General features: G+C 31.9%; 1 protein-coding gene and 1 long non-coding RNA gene across 9 annotated transcripts; one reads left to right on the top strand and one right to left on the bottom strand.

Annotated features, from left to right (window-relative positions):
• Window positions 1–7300: 7300 nt before the first annotated feature.
• LOC127242176 (uncharacterized) lies at window positions 7301–10760 on the bottom strand. 8 transcript variants are annotated; one of them, XR_007836728.1, is made up of 4 exons: window positions 9206–10760; window positions 8317–8919; window positions 7952–8004; window positions 7301–7743 (listed from the first exon to the last, which is right to left on the bottom strand). It is a non-coding gene; the product is annotated as an uncharacterized LOC127242176 (long non-coding RNA). The 8 variants fall into 8 exon arrangements; XR_007836730.1 differs by having other exon boundaries at window positions 8317–9354; window positions 10458–10760; XR_007836732.1 differs by having other exon boundaries at window positions 10458–10760.
• Window positions 10761–17634: 6874 nt separating this feature from the next.
• LOC127241933 (uncharacterized) lies at window positions 17635–18711 on the top strand. Its single transcript, XM_051261216.1, has one exon. The coding sequence runs from the start codon at window positions 17738–17740 to the stop codon at window positions 18491–18493; it is 756 nt and encodes a 251-aa protein (XP_051117173.1). The 5' UTR covers window positions 17635–17737; the 3' UTR covers window positions 18494–18711.
• Window positions 18712–19356: the final 645 nt, after the last annotated feature.

Raw genomic sequence — 19356 nt, 5'->3', positions numbered from 1 at the left:
CATAAGCTTGATTTCAAGTTTTGTCTTTCTTGGCCTTCTATTATAGACGATTTGATTCCTCAATGCTTTCGAGTGTACAACACGCATCATACATCCATAGGCATTATATAAACTCAAGCTGACGACTTTATTGGCGAGAGTTATTTTAATAGTACACTTCATGCTATTGTTTGAGTTTTTGCAAGTTTGATGGTTGTTTTAGTTTGTTGTTGTTGAAAGTGAGGTTGAGTTAGTTATTGTTCATTCATTATTTTGCCTAGGCCTCGCAAAATAGCCATGAAAAGTAAAAAAAAAAGTAGAAATTGTATTAAAAAATAGTTTTTTGAAAAAAAAAAGAAAAAAGTTGAGCGGAAGGACTAGAGCATTTTTTGTCGGTAATTTTGTTTGAGTTGTAGTTTTTTCCATACGAGCTCCATTTTTCGTGTATGATATATCATTGGAAAGGTTGTGAAGTGCAAAAAACGTTATAGCTATCACTTTTTGTGAATTTGTAATTGAGGTCAGGTTATTCAGTTTTGTGGTTTCTAGTTTGGCAAGATTGTGTTTGTCATATTCGTTTGGCACATTTTGAAAGGGCTATGAGTTTTTTTGTGGAGATTTTGGAAGTTTCTGAGATCTGAATCAACGTGTTTATACTTGACTTGATTGGCCTGACATTCATGTGTTGTGTCCGTTTGGGCATTAGTCCGTAAATGCACACAAGCTTGGTTATTTGCATTGCATAATTGACACTATTTGTGCTTTCTTTGATTGATTCATGTTTAAAGTTTTTTGTCCACTTTAAATGCGTACGTCACTCATGTTCCACCTTTACGACTTCAGCAAGGCACACTTAAAGAGCTTGGGGAACTCTACCCATTTGTCGAGAGGTATACACAAGTGTGATCAAGGGGGAGTTGGAAAGGACTAACTTTCAATATATATATTAGTTTGCTTTAGTACAGGTATGGCTTCATTATCTTGGCTGCGATAAATAGGCAAAGCGACGATATGCAAGATGTTAAAGACGAGTTAGGCGGAAAGATGGATAGCGTGACATCTCGAGTGGATCAATAAGGACGAGAGATACACAACCTACGGAGTCAAGTAGATTATTTGAGATGACATAAATGATATTGTGGATGCTCCGATGAAAGGGCTTATGCGGAGGCTTTTTCGAGGAAGGTTGATCAAAATATCGAGAAGAGACTTGATGAGGTCTTCGATAAGGTTATTACTCTTGAAGAAAGGGGAAGTTATAGTGATGCGAGACATGAAGAAATCCACATTGGCAAGCAGCCCATTACCTCAACTAGTGTTATACCATATACGATATCTATCTAAGTTGATGATTTTACCGAAAGACGCCATACTAGTCTGAGGCCTACATCCACCCAAAGAAGACAAGGAAGAAGGGATGCTACCAACGAGTTTCTTGATGAATTTGACTTGGAAGATGATATATATGACCGAAGGAGCCGAGGTCAAGCCAATGAAGTTGATGATAACATACAGTGCATAAAGTTCTCCATACCACCTTTCGTAGGATTGGCTGATCCTAATGAGTTTCTAAGTGGAAAAGAAAAGTGAAGATGTTTGCATGTCATAATTACTCAGAGTGCAAGAAAGTTCAGCTTGTTGTTGTGGAGTTTAAGAAACATGCTTTTGTTAGGTGGGATAAGGTACAAGATGATATTGCAAGGTCTGGAATGCCTCCGATTGAGACATGGGCAGCCTTTACTTGACCTATTCATGCACGTGTTGTGTCCCAACATTATCGGATGGACCTTCTTCAGAAAATTAAGTTTTTACTTCAAGGTAGCAAGATGGAAATGCTTACGATGCGAGCTAAGCTTGTGAAAGATGATGGACACCATGTATTGGTTTCTCAAGGGTTGAGGCATGATATTATGGTTTAAGTGGATATGTATCCTTACAATTCTACTTTGAAGCTTGTTCAACTTGCAACCAAGGTTGAATCCCATAGAAAGGTAAAAGCAAGCGTAAGCATTGAAAATGTGTCAGCAAATTTCAACAAGTTTGGAGGTAATATTGGGCCATCAAAATCATGGCTCAAAGAAGATGATTAACATCCAACCAAGAATGAACTGATTAAGGTGGTTAAGCGTGATAAACAAAGGAAAGGCAACAAGAATGGTTCACCAAACAAAGCAAAGGATATCACATGTTTTAAGTGCCTAAGGAAAGGTCATTAAACTAATGCGTGCCCTAGAGTGCGATCTGTTATACTTTGTGACAATGGAGACTATGTACTTCTATCGGATAATAAGGGTGAAGATTAGGAACATGAGCTTAATGAAAGTGAGGATAAAATTGTCCAAGAGACTATAGAGAGATTTGAAGAAGATTCATTGGGAGAGTCTCTAGTAGTTGCGATTGCTTGGTGCTATTTTAAAGAGTCGGAAAAATTTATTGATCAGGTTAAAGAGCAACAAGAGAATTTGTTCTATTTACGGTGCAAGATTGGTGGAAATCGAGCGTCGATAATCATTAATAATGAAAATTGTACCAATATTGTAAGTTGATATGTAATAGACAAGCTTGGACTCCACACTATCAATTATCCGAATCCATAGCATCTTCAATGGATGAATTCTAGTGGTGATATGAAGATTATTAGGCAAGCCAAAGTTTTAATTTTTATCGTTCCCTACAAAGAGGATGGAGGTCTTTTGTGATGTTACTCCGATGACTACATGCCATGTGCTTCTTAGCCGACCATGGCAATCCAATAAAGGAATTACCCATGATGGTAAGACTAACAAGGTTAGATTTTTTTACAAGGGCTACAAGGTAATGATTCCTCTTTTTCCATTGAAAAAGATTCGAAAAGATCAAGAAAGCTTGCGAAGGAAAATGCAAGAAATTGAAAGTTTTAAAAGAGCTAAAGAAAAAGAAATATCCGAAGAGGAAAAGAAAGTATTTTGCTAAGGGTTCCATCATTCTTCTTTCATTTACCGATTTTTCGCGAGAAGTTGATGACCTAGATCATCAAAAGATGGGTTGTTTTAAGTTTGTATGCAAATATTTATTTCATTATGTTAAAAATAATCTACTCACGAACTTTTCTATTCTCTTTGTTGGGATATTTGAAGAGATGAAGGATACTTAGAGGAACTACCGGAAGGACTACCACCCATTCATGGGATAAAACATCAATTTTACTTTATACCCAGTGCTTCGATTCCAAATCGTCTTGTATATCGGTGCAATCCAAATGAGAATAAAGAGATTAAAAAACAATTTCAAGAACTTTTTGAGAAGGAATGAGTTTGAGAGAGCTTATCACCATATGCTGTTCTTGTTATCATTTTCCCCATGAAGGTTGGAGCTTAGAGGATGTGTGTGGACTGTAGAGAGGTGAATATGATTATCATTAAATATTGACACCCAATCCCGTGCCTAAATGACTTGTTTGATGACATCAATGAAGTGAGAATTTTCTCCAAGATGTCACATTTGGAGTGGATACCACTAAATTCATATGCAACATGGCGATAAGTGGAAAACGACATTCAAAACCAAGCTAGGTTTATACAAATGGTTGGTAATGTCATTCGGTCTAACTAATGCTCTTAGTACTTTCATGCATTAAATGAATCATGTTCTACGTGCTTTCATTGTTATATTTGTTATAGTCTACTTTGATGATATTCTTGCTACAATAAACGTGAAGAAGAATATTTTTTGAGCATGTACATCTAGTCTTTCAACGGTTAAGGGAAGAAAAATTCTATGCTAATTTTAGAAAGTGCATATTCTACACTAATGAAGTTGTTTTCCTTGGGTTTGTAGTTAACGAGGATGGCTTGAAGGTTGATGAAACAAAAGTAAAAGAAATTAAAGAATGGACACATCCAACAGATGTGGGAGAAATTATAAGGTTTTTGGGAATGTTTGGATTTTTTGGAGGTTCGTGCCTGATTTTAGCTTGATCACTGCTCCCCTCACTTCCTTGCTGAAGAAGGGGGTCTCGTTTAATTGGGAACAAGTACACCAAGAAACGTTTGAGACATTGAAGACAAAGCTTACTCAAGTATCTGTACTTGTGGTACCAAATTTTGAGAAGACCTTTGAGCTTGAGTTGATACTTCGGGCAAAGGAATGGGTGCAGTTTTACTTCAAGAAAGTCGACCTATAGCCTATCATAGTGAAATATTTGTAGGGACTGCCTTGAATTATTCTACATATGACAAGGCATGCACTACCGAAAAATTGCTCTTTTTAAGCGCTCAAAAATTCGTAACAAAAATCCAATTTTCGTGCAAAAAAATCTTTTGTGTCGACTTTGTTAAAGATTTTGACCGCTACGTAAAATCTCAGTAAAAAAAGTCATTGTTACGGAAAAAACTGTAACAAATAAGTGGTGGTCAACGCTATTAATATGCATGTGTTAATTATATTTTTTACTTTTTCTCATACGCAAAAAAAATGCGATTATATTTTTTCTATGAAATATGTCCGTAGCAAAAACTACGGTACAAAAAAGGATGATCTTGTCAGAGAACTTTTTGTAGCGAAATATCTCTATAACAAAAAATACGGAACAAAAAATAGACCTCATGTTCGAGATTTTTTTGTTACGAATATGTTCGTAACAAAAAATGTGGTACTTTGAAACTTCTTTTGTTCTGAAAAATATCTGTAACAAAAAGTAAGGTACAAAAAGCCTATCTGCATCAAAAAAGTTTTTATCGCAACAAAAGAAATACATTTGACTTCTTATTTGTTATGGACCTAACTCTGTGACATATAACTAAAAGAAGGATTTACCATAAATAATCCGAAAACTTAACAAATCCTACAAAATGAAGTCAATGCAACAACGTTACTAGACATACCAAAAGTAGAAACATAACCGTCAATAGTACTTTGAAACATCCCCAACTATTAGTGTGCCCTAGACCATCATAACAACTAACTAATATACGACCCTTGAATTAAAAATATAATACGTAAAAAGATCAATTCATCACCAAAATATAGTACAATCTTTAAAACGAGTTAAGAAAGACTTCTTTGGAGGACCAAACTTATTAATTGCATAATCACGAAGGCAAGAAACCAAGAGAGGCGAACCACCTATAATGAAAAGCTAAAGATATATAAAAAATCATTACTACAATTGAAATTATTTAGTTCTCAATAGAATAAAACTAATAAAAAAAAGTGTATTTACAACTTTGTATGTCAAAGTCATTTCACTGACTAATTACACAAACAATTAACAATAACGGAGAGATGATTAACCAAACGATTGCACAAGATATTACAACTAATAATGCACTAATATATAACCAAATTAAACAACACAGCCTAATCCTTAAAGAGACTAAGCTAAAAGTTACAACAACAATCATATAGAATTTGGACAAAACTAAGTTTTTAGAAATGAGATTAAGTTGCAGGGGATTAAATATGTTATATGCAATACTGGTTCGACACTACTACTAATGTAAAATTTTATCCTAATGGAATTAGATTATGACAAAGTTATCTATTTAAAGAATCAAGGCTAATTTGATTTAAGAGGCATTTGCTAACTAAACTAACAAGACTACACCAATTATTAACCTAACAAATTGATGCAAACAAAATATAAGCACTAAGCTAAGTACTACCTCAACTAGGGGTGTATTCAATATTGATTTTATTGGATTTGATTGGACTCTCAAAATCTGGTGTATTCAATCCAAATTTTAAAATTTTTATTAAAATCTTGGTGTATTCAATTCACAGTTTTAAAAGTCTTTTAAAATCTGGGTGTATTCAATTCAGATTCTAGAAAGACTTTAAAAATTTTGGTGTATTCAACAATCATGGACTTTAAAAATTCATGGATTTTGTTAGATTCTTTAATAAAATTGTTAACAAATTACACTATAAAATCTCTTATTATGATGTGAGATTTCAATGCATTCTCAAAATTAGTAAAAAAATACATATAATTTTATTTATAGCATTAATAACTATTTATTATTTTATATGTATTTATTATTTTATTATAATAATATCAATAAGATAAGAAAATTTAAATGTTTAATAAAAAAATTACAAATATTTTAAAGTTTTATATATTTGAAATAATATTCAAAATTATATATATATATATAAAATAACAAATAAACTTGCTCGAATAGTTCGAATTAAAATTATCAAATTTAATGTTTAAAAATACCAAATCAAAATTAAATCTTCCATAATTTTAATTTATATTTCTTATTTCGATTTTAGTTCCGTCAGTTAAAAACCATCGATTTATGTTTATTCCTTTTTAATTATTTTATTTTTAGTTTTAATTAATAAAAATTGTAATTTTAATGTGATTTTATTTATAAATATATGTTTTTTGTATAAAAATTCATATAAATAATAATAATAACAATTAAATAGATTGTTACAAAATAAAAATTAATTACGCTGAATATATGTAATATAATAAATCCGATCAAAATAATACTGTAACAAAAAATATAAATTCAAAAATATTATTATTATTAAAATAAAATAAAAATGAGAATAATAATAAATATATATTTTTGAAAACTAATGTATTTTTAATATTTTTCTTAAATATTTGAAATTTTTTATATACATACAAATGTATTGCATATATTTGAAATTATATAAATCAATAAAAGAATATTTAATTTACAAATTTATAAAATCTAATAAAACCTAGGAAAATCAATAAATAATCCAATCAAATCTATCAAAATCCATATAAATCAATAAACAAAATCAATTAAACTATTCATAGATTATATAGAATTTATAAATTCACTAAAAACTTTTCAAAATCCAAACAAATCCACTAATTGTATGCCAACCTAGTCAACTGCAAAATATATAAATTAATTTATACTACAACAATATATAAACCAAGTCTATGTTGAACCAAGGATACATGAAATAAAGAATAGAACAAGGCTAATTTAATTGAACTACAAAACAACCTAACTTATCAATGATTTGCAGCACCTAATCTAATTCTAAAATATTGATTATGGCTAATCGAACTAATCCAAACTTGAGTACAAATACAAACAAATAACTAGGCTATCTTAAGGGGAGGCGAGTTATTCTAAACTAACGAATTAAACAATAGTTATATTAAACATCGACTAAACTTGAATCCAAATTTAATTAACAAGTTCTACACCGAAACAACTAAATAAAGTTAAAATTAACTACCAATTTACAGCCATACCAATCTAAGTGAATTAGACGCGCAACCTATCTTAGCCAATGAAATCTAAGAAACAGAATAACACCGACTATCCTCCTGCAGCAACCAAGGTTAAGGAAGTAAGCATAAATTAAACAACCTAAACCAATCTAATCCAACGTACAATAATCAAGACAAATACAAAAAAATAATCAGGAAGCAAGCTATATACATTATCAACATTCAAGCCAAGATTTCCCTGATTGCATAATTGCTGATGGTTGCAGAATTTTGGAGGGGGGCTGAAGGGAGGGGCTGATCAATTGTACCTAATCAACAAAATTGAACACCATAAACTGTAGATGCTGCAAAATACTCATAGTAGAGGTGACGAGAGTAGAGGAAAGCGCTAGGAAGTCATAATTCGTCATGCCCACCGAGAAACTAATTTAAGTATTGGAAATGCCAAAGATCCACCATAGCAGAATGGAGATCACAACTCATCTGCACCCACTACCACCAGGTAATTCCTCTTCCAGAATGCTTCAATATGCAGCCCTACAGCCTCTTGATACCTAAAAAATGTATTCTTCATAAACAAACTAGAGCTTTTCTTTGAAGACTCAACATTGGCAGGGCAGTACATTAATGTTAACATGCCACAAAAAGAATTGTTGTCATCAATAAAAGGCTAAATAATTATATAAGCCAAAACTTGTATAACTATAAAATATATTGAGCTAGAACTCAAATACGTTTGTATTTGGAAACAAAAAATAGAACGACCTATTTCTTAAGCTCCCTGACTCTTGCTGCAACTGCTTCACAACTCTCCTCTGCAAGTCGGAGCCCCAATATCAGATCACAAACCAAGAATAAGATAGAGAAATGCAATGCCATGCAGTGACAAGAAAACACCTTTTCAAGAATATTCTTATTTTCTTCTAATAACATTTCAAGATGTCAAATTAAGCAGATGTTAGCTTGAGAAAAGTCTAAAGATAATACCTCTCCATAAATAAAAAATAAATCAGAATTCAGAGAACTATTTAGGATTTCAACATCATAATCTGAGATGGCCTCAACTTCTACCAGCAAAGAATTTCAAAGAATATACCTGCTCTTTGAATTGAAACAAGAGATTATACCTGCTCTTTCAATTGCTCTTCCTTCTCTACATAATCTCAGATGGCCTCAACTTCTACCTGCAATTTAGTAATCTAGAACAAAAATACTACAAGCAATTTACAAGCAGTAATCGGTTGATTCAAGCCTCAACACCAACAAAGATATAAATATAATGCCTCCAATTAAACTGCAATAATCTACCATCAGCAAAAACCAAAACAAAAGGCCACAGAACCAGCCGCCAAAATCCTTCCAAGTTTGAACAACTTAACGGTCAGTGGAGATACCAAACATCCCACCAGCCATAGAGTCAAGAAGGAAGAATCAAACAATTCAGCCTGCCAATCCGACTCTTCCATCTGAAAGGAGCATCGCCCTACTACAACATGCTACAAGAGATCATCTACATAAACCATACAAAAAGTTCAGTTGGAAAACCAATACAAAACTCCAACAAAAATCCAGCCAACCTAATACAACATTGAAGCAAAACTCCAACAAACCAAAATTACGTTTGCAAATTGTACTGACAAATCATCCATGGTGGCGAGCACAATTGAACTGGTTAACAATGGTGAGTTAAACTGGATGAGTTGGATCTTATTACAATGTAAGCGTAGAACCTGATTAAAACATATTCAACTTAGTTTAACTGCTGGAATAAAGCAGGTAAGTACAGACTCGATATCTTGAGTCCATTAAAGAAGGCTTTTTTATGATTTTTATTTAACTTCTTTCCATCACATGTGAATTTAGAAAACCAGTTCAGAATCTTACTTAACACTCAATTTGCATAAATGAATGTCGAATTAGGAACATGCTATTAATTAACTAGAAGACTAAAGCAGACTACCAACATTGTGGATCAGCATCAGAAAACACTACTAGACAAAAAAGTTAGAGAATAACCTTAATTTTGATCGGGCATAAGTTGCAAGAAACAAACACCATATTTGGGCATTGAAATAAAATCTTCCCTCTCTTCCAGATCATCTCCAATAACAATATGATTGTCTTAAGATCTTTGTGCTATTGAGTTCAACAATGGACTGAAGTAACTGAAATCCAACCGATTATGTACGTGCTCTCATAATAAGTTAGTGTGAAACTAAATGCAAACCCTTAAATAAAGAAAAAAAATAAAAAAGGACGGTTCATTTGTGCATTTTCCATGAAGGAAAATCTAAAAAACATAAAATCATTAAAAGTGTGTTTGCAATTACTCACTTTAATCTAACACTGAAAAAAAACAAGTTTCAACTAGAAGTGGGAAGACACCGAAGAGTTCTTTCATAGAGCTAAGGAGAAAATCAGATATTCTTTCAAAGCCTTTAAATTCATGTAAGAGGAGCCATCATTCTGTCATCACTCTGTAGGATCCTCGAAACAATTGTTCATTGTGATTTTTTTAATTATAGAAGCCCATAAACACTATACAAAATGGATTCCAAGGGAAGCACTCGAGTCATCACCAATGCTTATTCACTTCATTATATCAATATTAATTCACACAACAAAAGAAAACCATCTCATACCTTCTAACAGCAGGGAAATTGAATTCCATTATAAAAATCAATACCAACCTCAACCGTAAACCTCAAATTAAGCCCAACAAAGACAATTTACCTCAAAAAAGTCAATTTAAAGTTTAATTTAAGTTCAAAAGGTTTCATATTTGAGTTCAAATCCTAATATTATTTCGAGGATCCACCGCAAAACATCTTGCAACCACAAACAATAACTCAAAAAGAAGACTATATTCAAATTAGAATTAACAATGTGTATCATTATGAAGTATTAATCCAAATCATGGAATATGCCCAAAAAATAATCAGATTTCACAAAACATCATCTACCAACCAAAAAAACAAGAACAAGAACTCCAAAGAAAAACCAAATTCAATTCGAAATTGTCACTTCGGGAGTATCAGTCCAAAGCAACCAACTAAACATACCCCTATATCACACCAATGTTCTAACCAAGCTGAAATTCCTTCAAAAATCAATTTCAATCTTAATTCAAACACAATAAAAACAATTAACCTAATAATCGTGACTGAGAAGAGGGACAACAAAAAAAATTCCTCCAAAATTAGTGTACATAAATAAAGCACAATTGGAACAATTTCACCTGCAATTGAAGGGGAAGATAGTAAAGTACCCAAACAATTGTGATTGAGAGTAGGAGAAGACGGCATCGGTTGGAGTTGTTGGGCTAGGAGAAAGCGAAGGCACGGCGGTCGGGACCAAGAAGTGGAGGAGCACGTCGATTCGGTGGTGGTTCACGGCGGCCTTAGCTCAGTCAAAAAGAAGATGGGCGATGGACAAGCTGTGGTCGCGGTGGCTCTGAACGGAAATGGTTTGGGCGGCGATCTACGGTGGTTGGGGGTGGTGCGGCTTCGGGTGCGGGCAGAGGCAGGCGCCATGGCGATGTGAGTTTTGTCTAACTATACCTTTTTCTTGATTTTTATTTTATTTATTTATTTATTTTGAATTTTAGATATATTGTTTATAGTTTTTTAAATTGTTATTTATAATTATAAAATTAATCCTTTTGTTACAATTTGAAGTACATAACAAATACAATTAGGATAATATTTCATTTAGTTATGTAGATGTTACGAATAATTATTCGAAATAAATAATTACTTTTTTTAATTTTATATGAACTTTTCTTATAATTAAAATAAGGATTTTTTTTTTTTTTTGTTAGACTTTAATTGCTTAACAAATACATATATATCAAAACAAATAAAAAAATAAGTTGACCAATAAAAAAAAATTTTTGTATCGATTAATTTCGTAACGAAAACTTCTTTTTATGACGAATCTATTTTTATGAATTACTGTCTGTTACAAAAAGTCAATTTTTTTTAGTAGTATTGTATACGGTGGTACAGACTTTAAAGACATGACAACATTATTTGATGCCATTAGAGTTTGTGATCAATACCGATGTTGAGACTTTGAAGCACTGGAGGGGGCAACAACAACTTAAACGAAGGCACGCACAATGGGTATATTTTATTGAGTCATTTTCATACACCATCAAGTACAAAAAGGTAAGGATAATATCGTCTCGGATGCACTCTTACATAGGTATACTTTAGTTTCATACGCATCCACGCATTTATTGGAATTTAAGCATGTTAAGGAATTATACCACACTGATGAGGATTTCAAATATGTGTATGCTTGGTGTGAGTTGCATGGGCATGAAAAGTATTGCAAACATGAGCGATTTTTGTATTACAACAATCGACTTTGTATCCCAAGATGCTCCATTCGGGAGTTACTGATACAAAAATTTCATGTTGGTGACATGATAGGCCACTTTGGGAAGCATTAGCACAATGGAAGTTTTTTTTAGAGAAATTTTATTGGCCTTGAATGCACAAGAAAATTTCGGATTATATTTTGCGATGCATGACATTGATATTAATATGGATTTTTTTATTAGGATTACCTAGAACTGGACCAGTCAAAGAATCTATTTTTGTTGTGGTTGACATGTTTTCAAAGATGATGCATTTCATTCATGTGCAAAGACAAATAATGCCCATTACATCGCCAAGCTATTTTTCAATGAGATAGTACGTCTTCATGGAGTGCCAAGTCTCTATTGTCTCTATGCATACTCCTACGCGCTCGGGTGTGCTAATCTGTGATTAATTTTAATTGTTAGCTGATAACAAGTTTATAAACTGCAGCCGAAACTATTTAAACCGTAACTGAAATCGTAGGCGGCGGTTTAAACCGTTTAGGCAAGTGACATGGTATCGGGTGACCCGAACCCGAATATCGGCGGACCAATCGCGATCTGTACCCGATTAAAGACATTACTTTGTTTAGAAGTTGTGAGCCGTTGATTTTTAGATTAGATGCATGGCCCAGATTAGATTAGGTCTTCTTAGCATATATTCCTTATATTCTACTTGTAAAATATATTCGATACAATTTTCAGAAAAGTAACTACTATTTTGAAGAAGTTTCCTTCTTTTCGGAGAGATTCCAACCATCCATTGGAGTGATTCCAATCAACCGAGAGGGTTAATTTTTTAGCCTTCGGAATGCAGCTTACGTGAGAGATGGAAGAAGCATTCACAAGCCTCAAACAATTCGTGTAGATTCATGAAGGTGTTTGCTCGAGAGGAGTATTCGTTGATTGATTTCAAATTATCTGCCGATTCGTTTATTCGATTTCGTAGTTGATTCTTCTCTTGAATTGAGATTATATGTCATGGATTCGATCCTATCCATGTCATAAAAATTTGGTATCAGAGCGGTTATCATACTTGCTTCGAGTTGATCTCAATGTGTTCGATCATATGTCTCAATGTCTTTTATTTTATCCAATCGTTTTTGATCGAATCCGTTTTTTTTTTCAATCTATTTTTTATATTATATTTTGTTTGAAAATCTATAAATTCCAGTCCGTTATGAAGATTTGTTGAATTTTTTTGATTGTAAAATGGTTGATAATTGTTAGAAATGAATGCTAGTTCCAATCCATTCCTAGTTGTCAAATGCCAGTAATGTTCTTGAATTTGATCTAAAAAACACAATTAGTAGTAATTTTTGGCCGGCACTAGCTAGCCTTGTTCGTAGTTTTCTAAGCGTTCTTAGGCCTTGATTAATCAATATAGTTGAATTACAGTCTAATCGCATCAAGGTGATCTAGGAATTGAGTGATTTGGGGGTGAATCGAGTGAAATTTGTGAGTTTTGTTGGTAGATAAAAATAAAAAATAAATTTGATTGGAATCAATATTAATTTTTGTTAATTTTATATTAAAATATCATATCAATATTTTTTTATATTATATTAAACAATTATTTAAATTCTAATTTTTATTTAAAAGAATCAAAACTAAAATGCAAATCCAGAAAGATGCAAATTTTAGAGATATATACTATCCAGCACCTATTAGGAACCCATCTGCTACTCAACCCCCTTCAGGCGGTGCTCCCATGTATCTCTTTCATTCTAATTCAAATTATCTTTTTTACTATTTTTATTTGTTCTATTAAAAAAATATTATCTATGTCCGGCTCTAAGGGTTTCATTTACTTTTTGCGTATTGATCTTTAAATATTAATTATTATATAAAAACATACTACAAATTAAGGGGAAATGACAAAAATATTTTTTTTTAGTGTCTTATGATACTATTGTAATGACATTTGTGCAAAAAATTATACAAATATAAAGATATTTTTAATGTTAAGTACAATGACGCAAAAGGTAAATGAGACCTTAGAGTCGAACGGAAGAAATATCTTTTTTCTATTTTACTAAAAGTAATTATACTTTACTAGAAAAATATTTTTAACTTTTATATAAATTAAAAACATACCAATACACAAACAATAACTTTATATATAAAATCAAAGAATAAAAATGTCAAAATTTTTAATATAGTTTCGGTAATCAAATAAATACTACTCCCTCCGCCCCTTTTGAAATGAGAGACTTTGTAGTAGATTAAAAATAATAATATTTTATTGGTTAGTAGAAGTGTGTAAGAAATTTTGATATTTTTGCCCTTTGTATAAAGTAATTGTATGTGTAGTGATATATTTATAATTTAAGTAAAAATTAAGGGTATTTTGGTATTAGTGTAAAATTACTTTTTTCTAAGATAGAAAAATAATACTTTGAAATGTGAAATATGAAAATAGTAAAAATAATTTTTTGAATTAGGACGAGAAGTATTATTTTTTTAAAATTTACTATTAAACTTCAAACAGATACATTCGATTGAAATGAATAGAGTAATATATATAAGTATATACATACGTTTATATTATATATGTATTTAAATATATATATTATGTACTCGTGCTATTATTCAAATTTATTTTCACTTTTTTTTTTTTTTTTATCCAAACTTATTCTCATTTTCTTTTTTAGTAAAAAAATACCATTTTTTCTATATTATTTTTACCATAAAAATTCTTTTTTCTATTTTTATCCCATTTTTTTTAAAATTTGGGCCCAATCAAATAAATATAAATTTACATGACAAAAGAAGCATATATATGTATATATATATATATAAACAATTCTATTATAGGGACAACGGAGACTGAAACATCGAAGAGGCCATATAATATATATGTGTACAATCCGGGTATGGTCCTGAATACAATATTCAAGACCATCCTGAAAAAAATGTCACCCCCAATCAAAATTTTAATCAACAGATGAGATTGCAGTTAGGGGTAAATATGTAATTTGATTTTAATAATTAATAAGTCAATGTTTTGTTTTAGCATAAATTAAGGGAATATAAATACAGATAAATACAGGTCGTATTCATAATTTTAGTCAGTTCACGTCCAAAAAAAAAAAAGATAACTACATCTTCTTTCACCGACATCCATCCAAGAAAATAAATTGTGAATAAGTCGGAGCGTAGAACAAGATGAAACAAAATTATGTGCATTTCGGTCAGTTCAGTGTGTTGTGGACGAAGATAACGTTTTAGAAATTACAGAATGGGGTAAATTTTTTTTATTGATCGCGAAAGTAACGTATTGATGAATTTTTATTACATCATATACATATCTTCTAAACATCATCTTCTAAATATATATGCATCATAGTCGTATTAGTCAATCAACGTATCAATAGTTGCATACAAGAATTATTTAATCAATGGCCGAAACAATAGAAGACTTGCAGGCTTCCATTAGTTCAATTAGATACATTAAATTTATCATAATTGTCGAATCCAATATTTATGCGAATGATATGTAGCCTGAAATTATTTTTAAAAAAATTGTTTATATTATTTTCTTGAGACAATTTTAAATTTTGTTATATTTTTGTAGAATTCATGTAAGTACTCACTTAAAAATTTTAATTTTATAATATAATTTAATTAATTGCTGTATGAAATTATATTTAAAATCAATAAGATAAAGAGTATACTTTATCTAAATTTTAAAGTATTGAATTAAAATAATTTGCGCTTAAATTTAGGATCAACCTCCTACAAGTATTAAGAGTTGAAACCGTCTTCAAACTAAATCATATTTATTATTTTTCATTATTTAAATGCCTAAAAAACATATAAAATATTTATCCAATCATATACTACGTAAAAAAAAAGGGAAAACAACTCATTTAGTTACTATCATAATACTAAATACCGTAAACAATATTACATTAAAATAAACAACATATTTATAACAATATATCATTTGACTCTTCAGGTGACGACTATTGGACAAATGCATCTTTTTCAAACTCCAATGATGCGTACAATTCATACACTACAAGAAATTATTAATTTTGTAACGAGGTTTTTTCGTTCTTAAATTCACTTTTTCCGTTACTAATGATATTAGAGACGGAATTAGAGATGTAATTACGTTAGCTATGTGAATTTTAGGAATGGAATTCCATTATAAATATACTATTTTTTTTAGTGATATTGTAGATATGCGCATAGACAAAAATTTCTCGTGCAAAAACAAATGCAAAAAGGCAAAAAGTTATCATCAAATATATAATACATTTATTATTGTCGCAATAAAAAATAGTGCAAAAATAATAGTAAAATTTATCCCAATAATAAACAAATATTTTCAGAGGATGTTGTCACTTAGTTATACATGTAAATATAATAGTGAAAAATATATATAACATAATCCATCATTTAAACCTGAACAATACATCATAACTATGCAATATATAAATCATAAATAGAAATCATAAAATGAAATATATCATAACTATACGTGCAACATCCATATATGCAACTTACATCATTTATATTTGATGTATATATCATGTCTACTGAAGTTATATATCATATTTATAAACATAATGGTGAAAAATATATCTAACATAGTCCATCGTTTAAATCTGATCAATATATCATAACTATGCAATATGTAAATCATAAATATAAACTATAACATGAAATAAAAGTGTGCACAATAAGATTTAGTATCATGAGTCTATCATGAGTTAAACAACATATGTGTCATGAATATATATCGTACGTATCCGAATGCCAACAAAAAGACTTTTCGGAATAACTGTGTTGATATTTTTTTTTTCTAAAAATGACTAATCAAGAATGCACATATACGCATGATCACCATAAAAACATTACGTAGGATTGAAAACACAACCACCAAATTTGTCTGCTTGGTCGAAAGAGCTTATCGTTGTTGAAATCTGCTATTTTTCTTGGTACAGATGGTACTTGAATGTGCTTTGTTTTCTTCGTTTTGGGTTTAATAGAAGCCTCGCGATCTCGTTTAATTGAATTTGTCATTAGAAGATTCGTCAAATATGAACTTCTAAATAGAAGAGGAACTGTGCGTTGTCGCCGACTTCTGTCAAGTGCGGATGTGCAGATAGAGAAGGAAACGATGGCAGCGGCGGGCATGGCTGTAGAGGTCAACAGCAGCAGCGGACGTGGCTGAAGAGGTCAGCAGCGACGGCGGCGGACTGTGTTGTAGACGGAGGCAGCGCGACGGGAGAGGAAGTATCTGCGTGGTAAATTTAGGGCTTGTTAAATAAGATGTGGTGGGAAGAGTTAAAGGGTTAATATTTATATATATATATTTGATTTTTAATTTATTTAAATAATTGTTATATCATAATCGACGAGTTGATAGAATATATCATAATGCATTTACTTGGACATCGTTTAATTAAATTATATAAGAAAAGTATTTTATGAAAAACATCGTAATAATATTATAGAAATTTAATTGTGATATTGTATACATCTTTAAAATTTGAATTTATACGATTTTAAAAATAATTATTTGCAAACGTTTTTATTTTGTTTAAAAAAATTTAATTCCAAAATTATCGGAGGTAGTTATGATAATTTTCTAATTAATTTTTTTTAATTAGATATCTTAATTAATTTTTGAATTACCAAAATACTCTCAATCAAACTCAATCGTTGGATTGTCAATAAAATTAATCTAAATGATTAAAAATATTAAAGTACTCCTGAATTTTAATCAATATCAGGATGATATATGTTTATACATACACATATATTATGTGTATTTATAAATACATATAAGATAGGAGCAGCAAAGGGGTGACAATCTTATCCGCGCACTATACCCATAGGGAAACAGCCCACTCGGATCCGCGCCAGCATGTAATAAATAACGGCAAGTTGCATGTAGCTTCCAACTTTCAATAATAGTAATAATAATAATAACAACAATAATAATAATAATAATAGCAAGTTGCATGAATATCTTGCCCAAGTGGGCGGTATATTGGTGGGCCCTGTTATTATTAATTAATTAATTACCTAATATTCAATTGAACTGATCACGCTAAGTCACTTGGTTAGGGTTGGAATTTGGGGTGTCTGTTCTGTCACACCCATTTCCTTCCTTCCTTTCCCTATGCCTATCCCAATTAACATTGCCAATCTTTGTCAATATTGTAATGTCGATGCAGTGTTCTGATGTTGAAGAAGGCGGCGGTGCAGTTGAATCACCACCACCACCATCATCATCATCATCATCCTTGAGGCTCCGGTCCATTGAGTCGACCCTCGTCATCCGGCAGCTCCCTTCCCACGGCCTCTCCTTCCAGCTCTGGCCCGCTGCCGCCGCCCTCGTCGCCCTCCTCGACAACCCTCCAATCTCCATCTCCTCCTTATTCGTCTCCACCTCAGGCCGTCTCCGCCTGCTGGAACTCGGCTCCGGGACTGGGCTAGTGGGGATCGCGGCGGCTGCCTTGCTAGGCGCCGACGTGACCGTGACAGACCTTGCCCATGTGCTGCCCAATCTGCAATTCAACATTAATGCCAACGCCGCGTCGTTGGCCCTCCGCGGCGGGGTAGTCAAAGCAGCCCACCTCCCCTGGGGAGACCTGCAGCGGATGGAGGACCTGGACTTGGACTTGGAATACGATGTGATATTGGGGTCGGATGTGGTGTACCACGATCACCTCTACGACCCATTGATCCAGACGCTGAGGTTCTTCCTGCTTGGGAATGGGAATGGGAATGGGAAGAGGAAATCAGGCGTGTTTCTGATGGCACATTTGAAGAGGTGGAAGAAGGAGTCTGCCTTCTTCAGGAAGGCCAGGAAGTTTTTTGATGTGCAAGCTGTCCATACAGATAGCCCTGTTAATGGCTCTAGACTTGGAGTAACTGTCTACAAGTTTGTAAGGAAAGAGCTTGCAATTGCTTGCTAGCTAGGAGTAGTACTAGTAGTAGCACAAATGAATGATTTGTTTTATTTCGTGATCCAACTAACAGACTCATCATTCTGGCAATGCTTCCTTCTAGAAAATGGTTGGTTGTTTGTCTCGCTGGCTATCTCCATCTATATGCATACACAACATACACATACCCAGAGCATTTTTATGTATTCAACTCAGCTTGATATTACTCAGATTATTAATCAATTGCATATAGACTATTAATTGTTCATTCAACAAACAAACACTACGTGAAGACTGTTCGAATTTATCAAGAATTAACAGTACCAGAATTTTGTTTCTTTAGCCTCGGAAAAAAAATTGGTTCAAAAAATAAATTGATTTCAAACCAATTTCCCTTTAGCCTTGGACATTGTCTCAAATCTTTTTTAATTAATAAATTATATACATATATTATATAATCTTGAAAATTCTGAAACTACTGAAGTTTCAAAAATTTTGAAACCAGTTAATAGACTCGGAAACTTCCAAGTCTTTTTTATTAAAAGAAAATAATATAAATATAATAAAGCTTCAGAAATTTCAATGTTCTTTTCAATAGTCTAAGAAAATTTCAATCTCATAGCAACAATCTCATAATGCCCTCGGAATTTCTGAAACCATTTAAAAAAATATTATTATATAAAAAATAGCCTCGGAATTTTCGAAACTATTAAAATAAATAATACTATATAAAATAGCATCAGAAATTTCGAAACTATTAAAATGAAAAATATTTAATATTATTTATATTATTTTTTAGTAGTATCATAATTGATTTCGAAGCTAATTACGAGCCTAAACGGAAAAATTATGGTAGTGTAAACCCTAGGCCCAAAATCTATTATATTGAAATA

Source organism: Andrographis paniculata, unplaced genomic scaffold (genome assembly GCF_009805555.1).
Source record: "Andrographis paniculata isolate CXL003 unplaced genomic scaffold, ASM980555v1 Contig86END, whole genome shotgun sequence".
NCBI lineage: Eukaryota > Viridiplantae > Streptophyta > Magnoliopsida > Lamiales > Acanthaceae > Andrographis > Andrographis paniculata.
This window is presented reverse-complemented; position numbering and strand designations above follow the sequence as displayed.

What these genes read in the sequence shown, in the direction of transcription:
- LOC127241933 (XM_051261216.1), top strand. Translation starts at nt 17,738, where the DNA reads ATGTCGATGCAGTGTTCTGATGTTGAAGAAGGCGGCGGTGCAGTTGAA.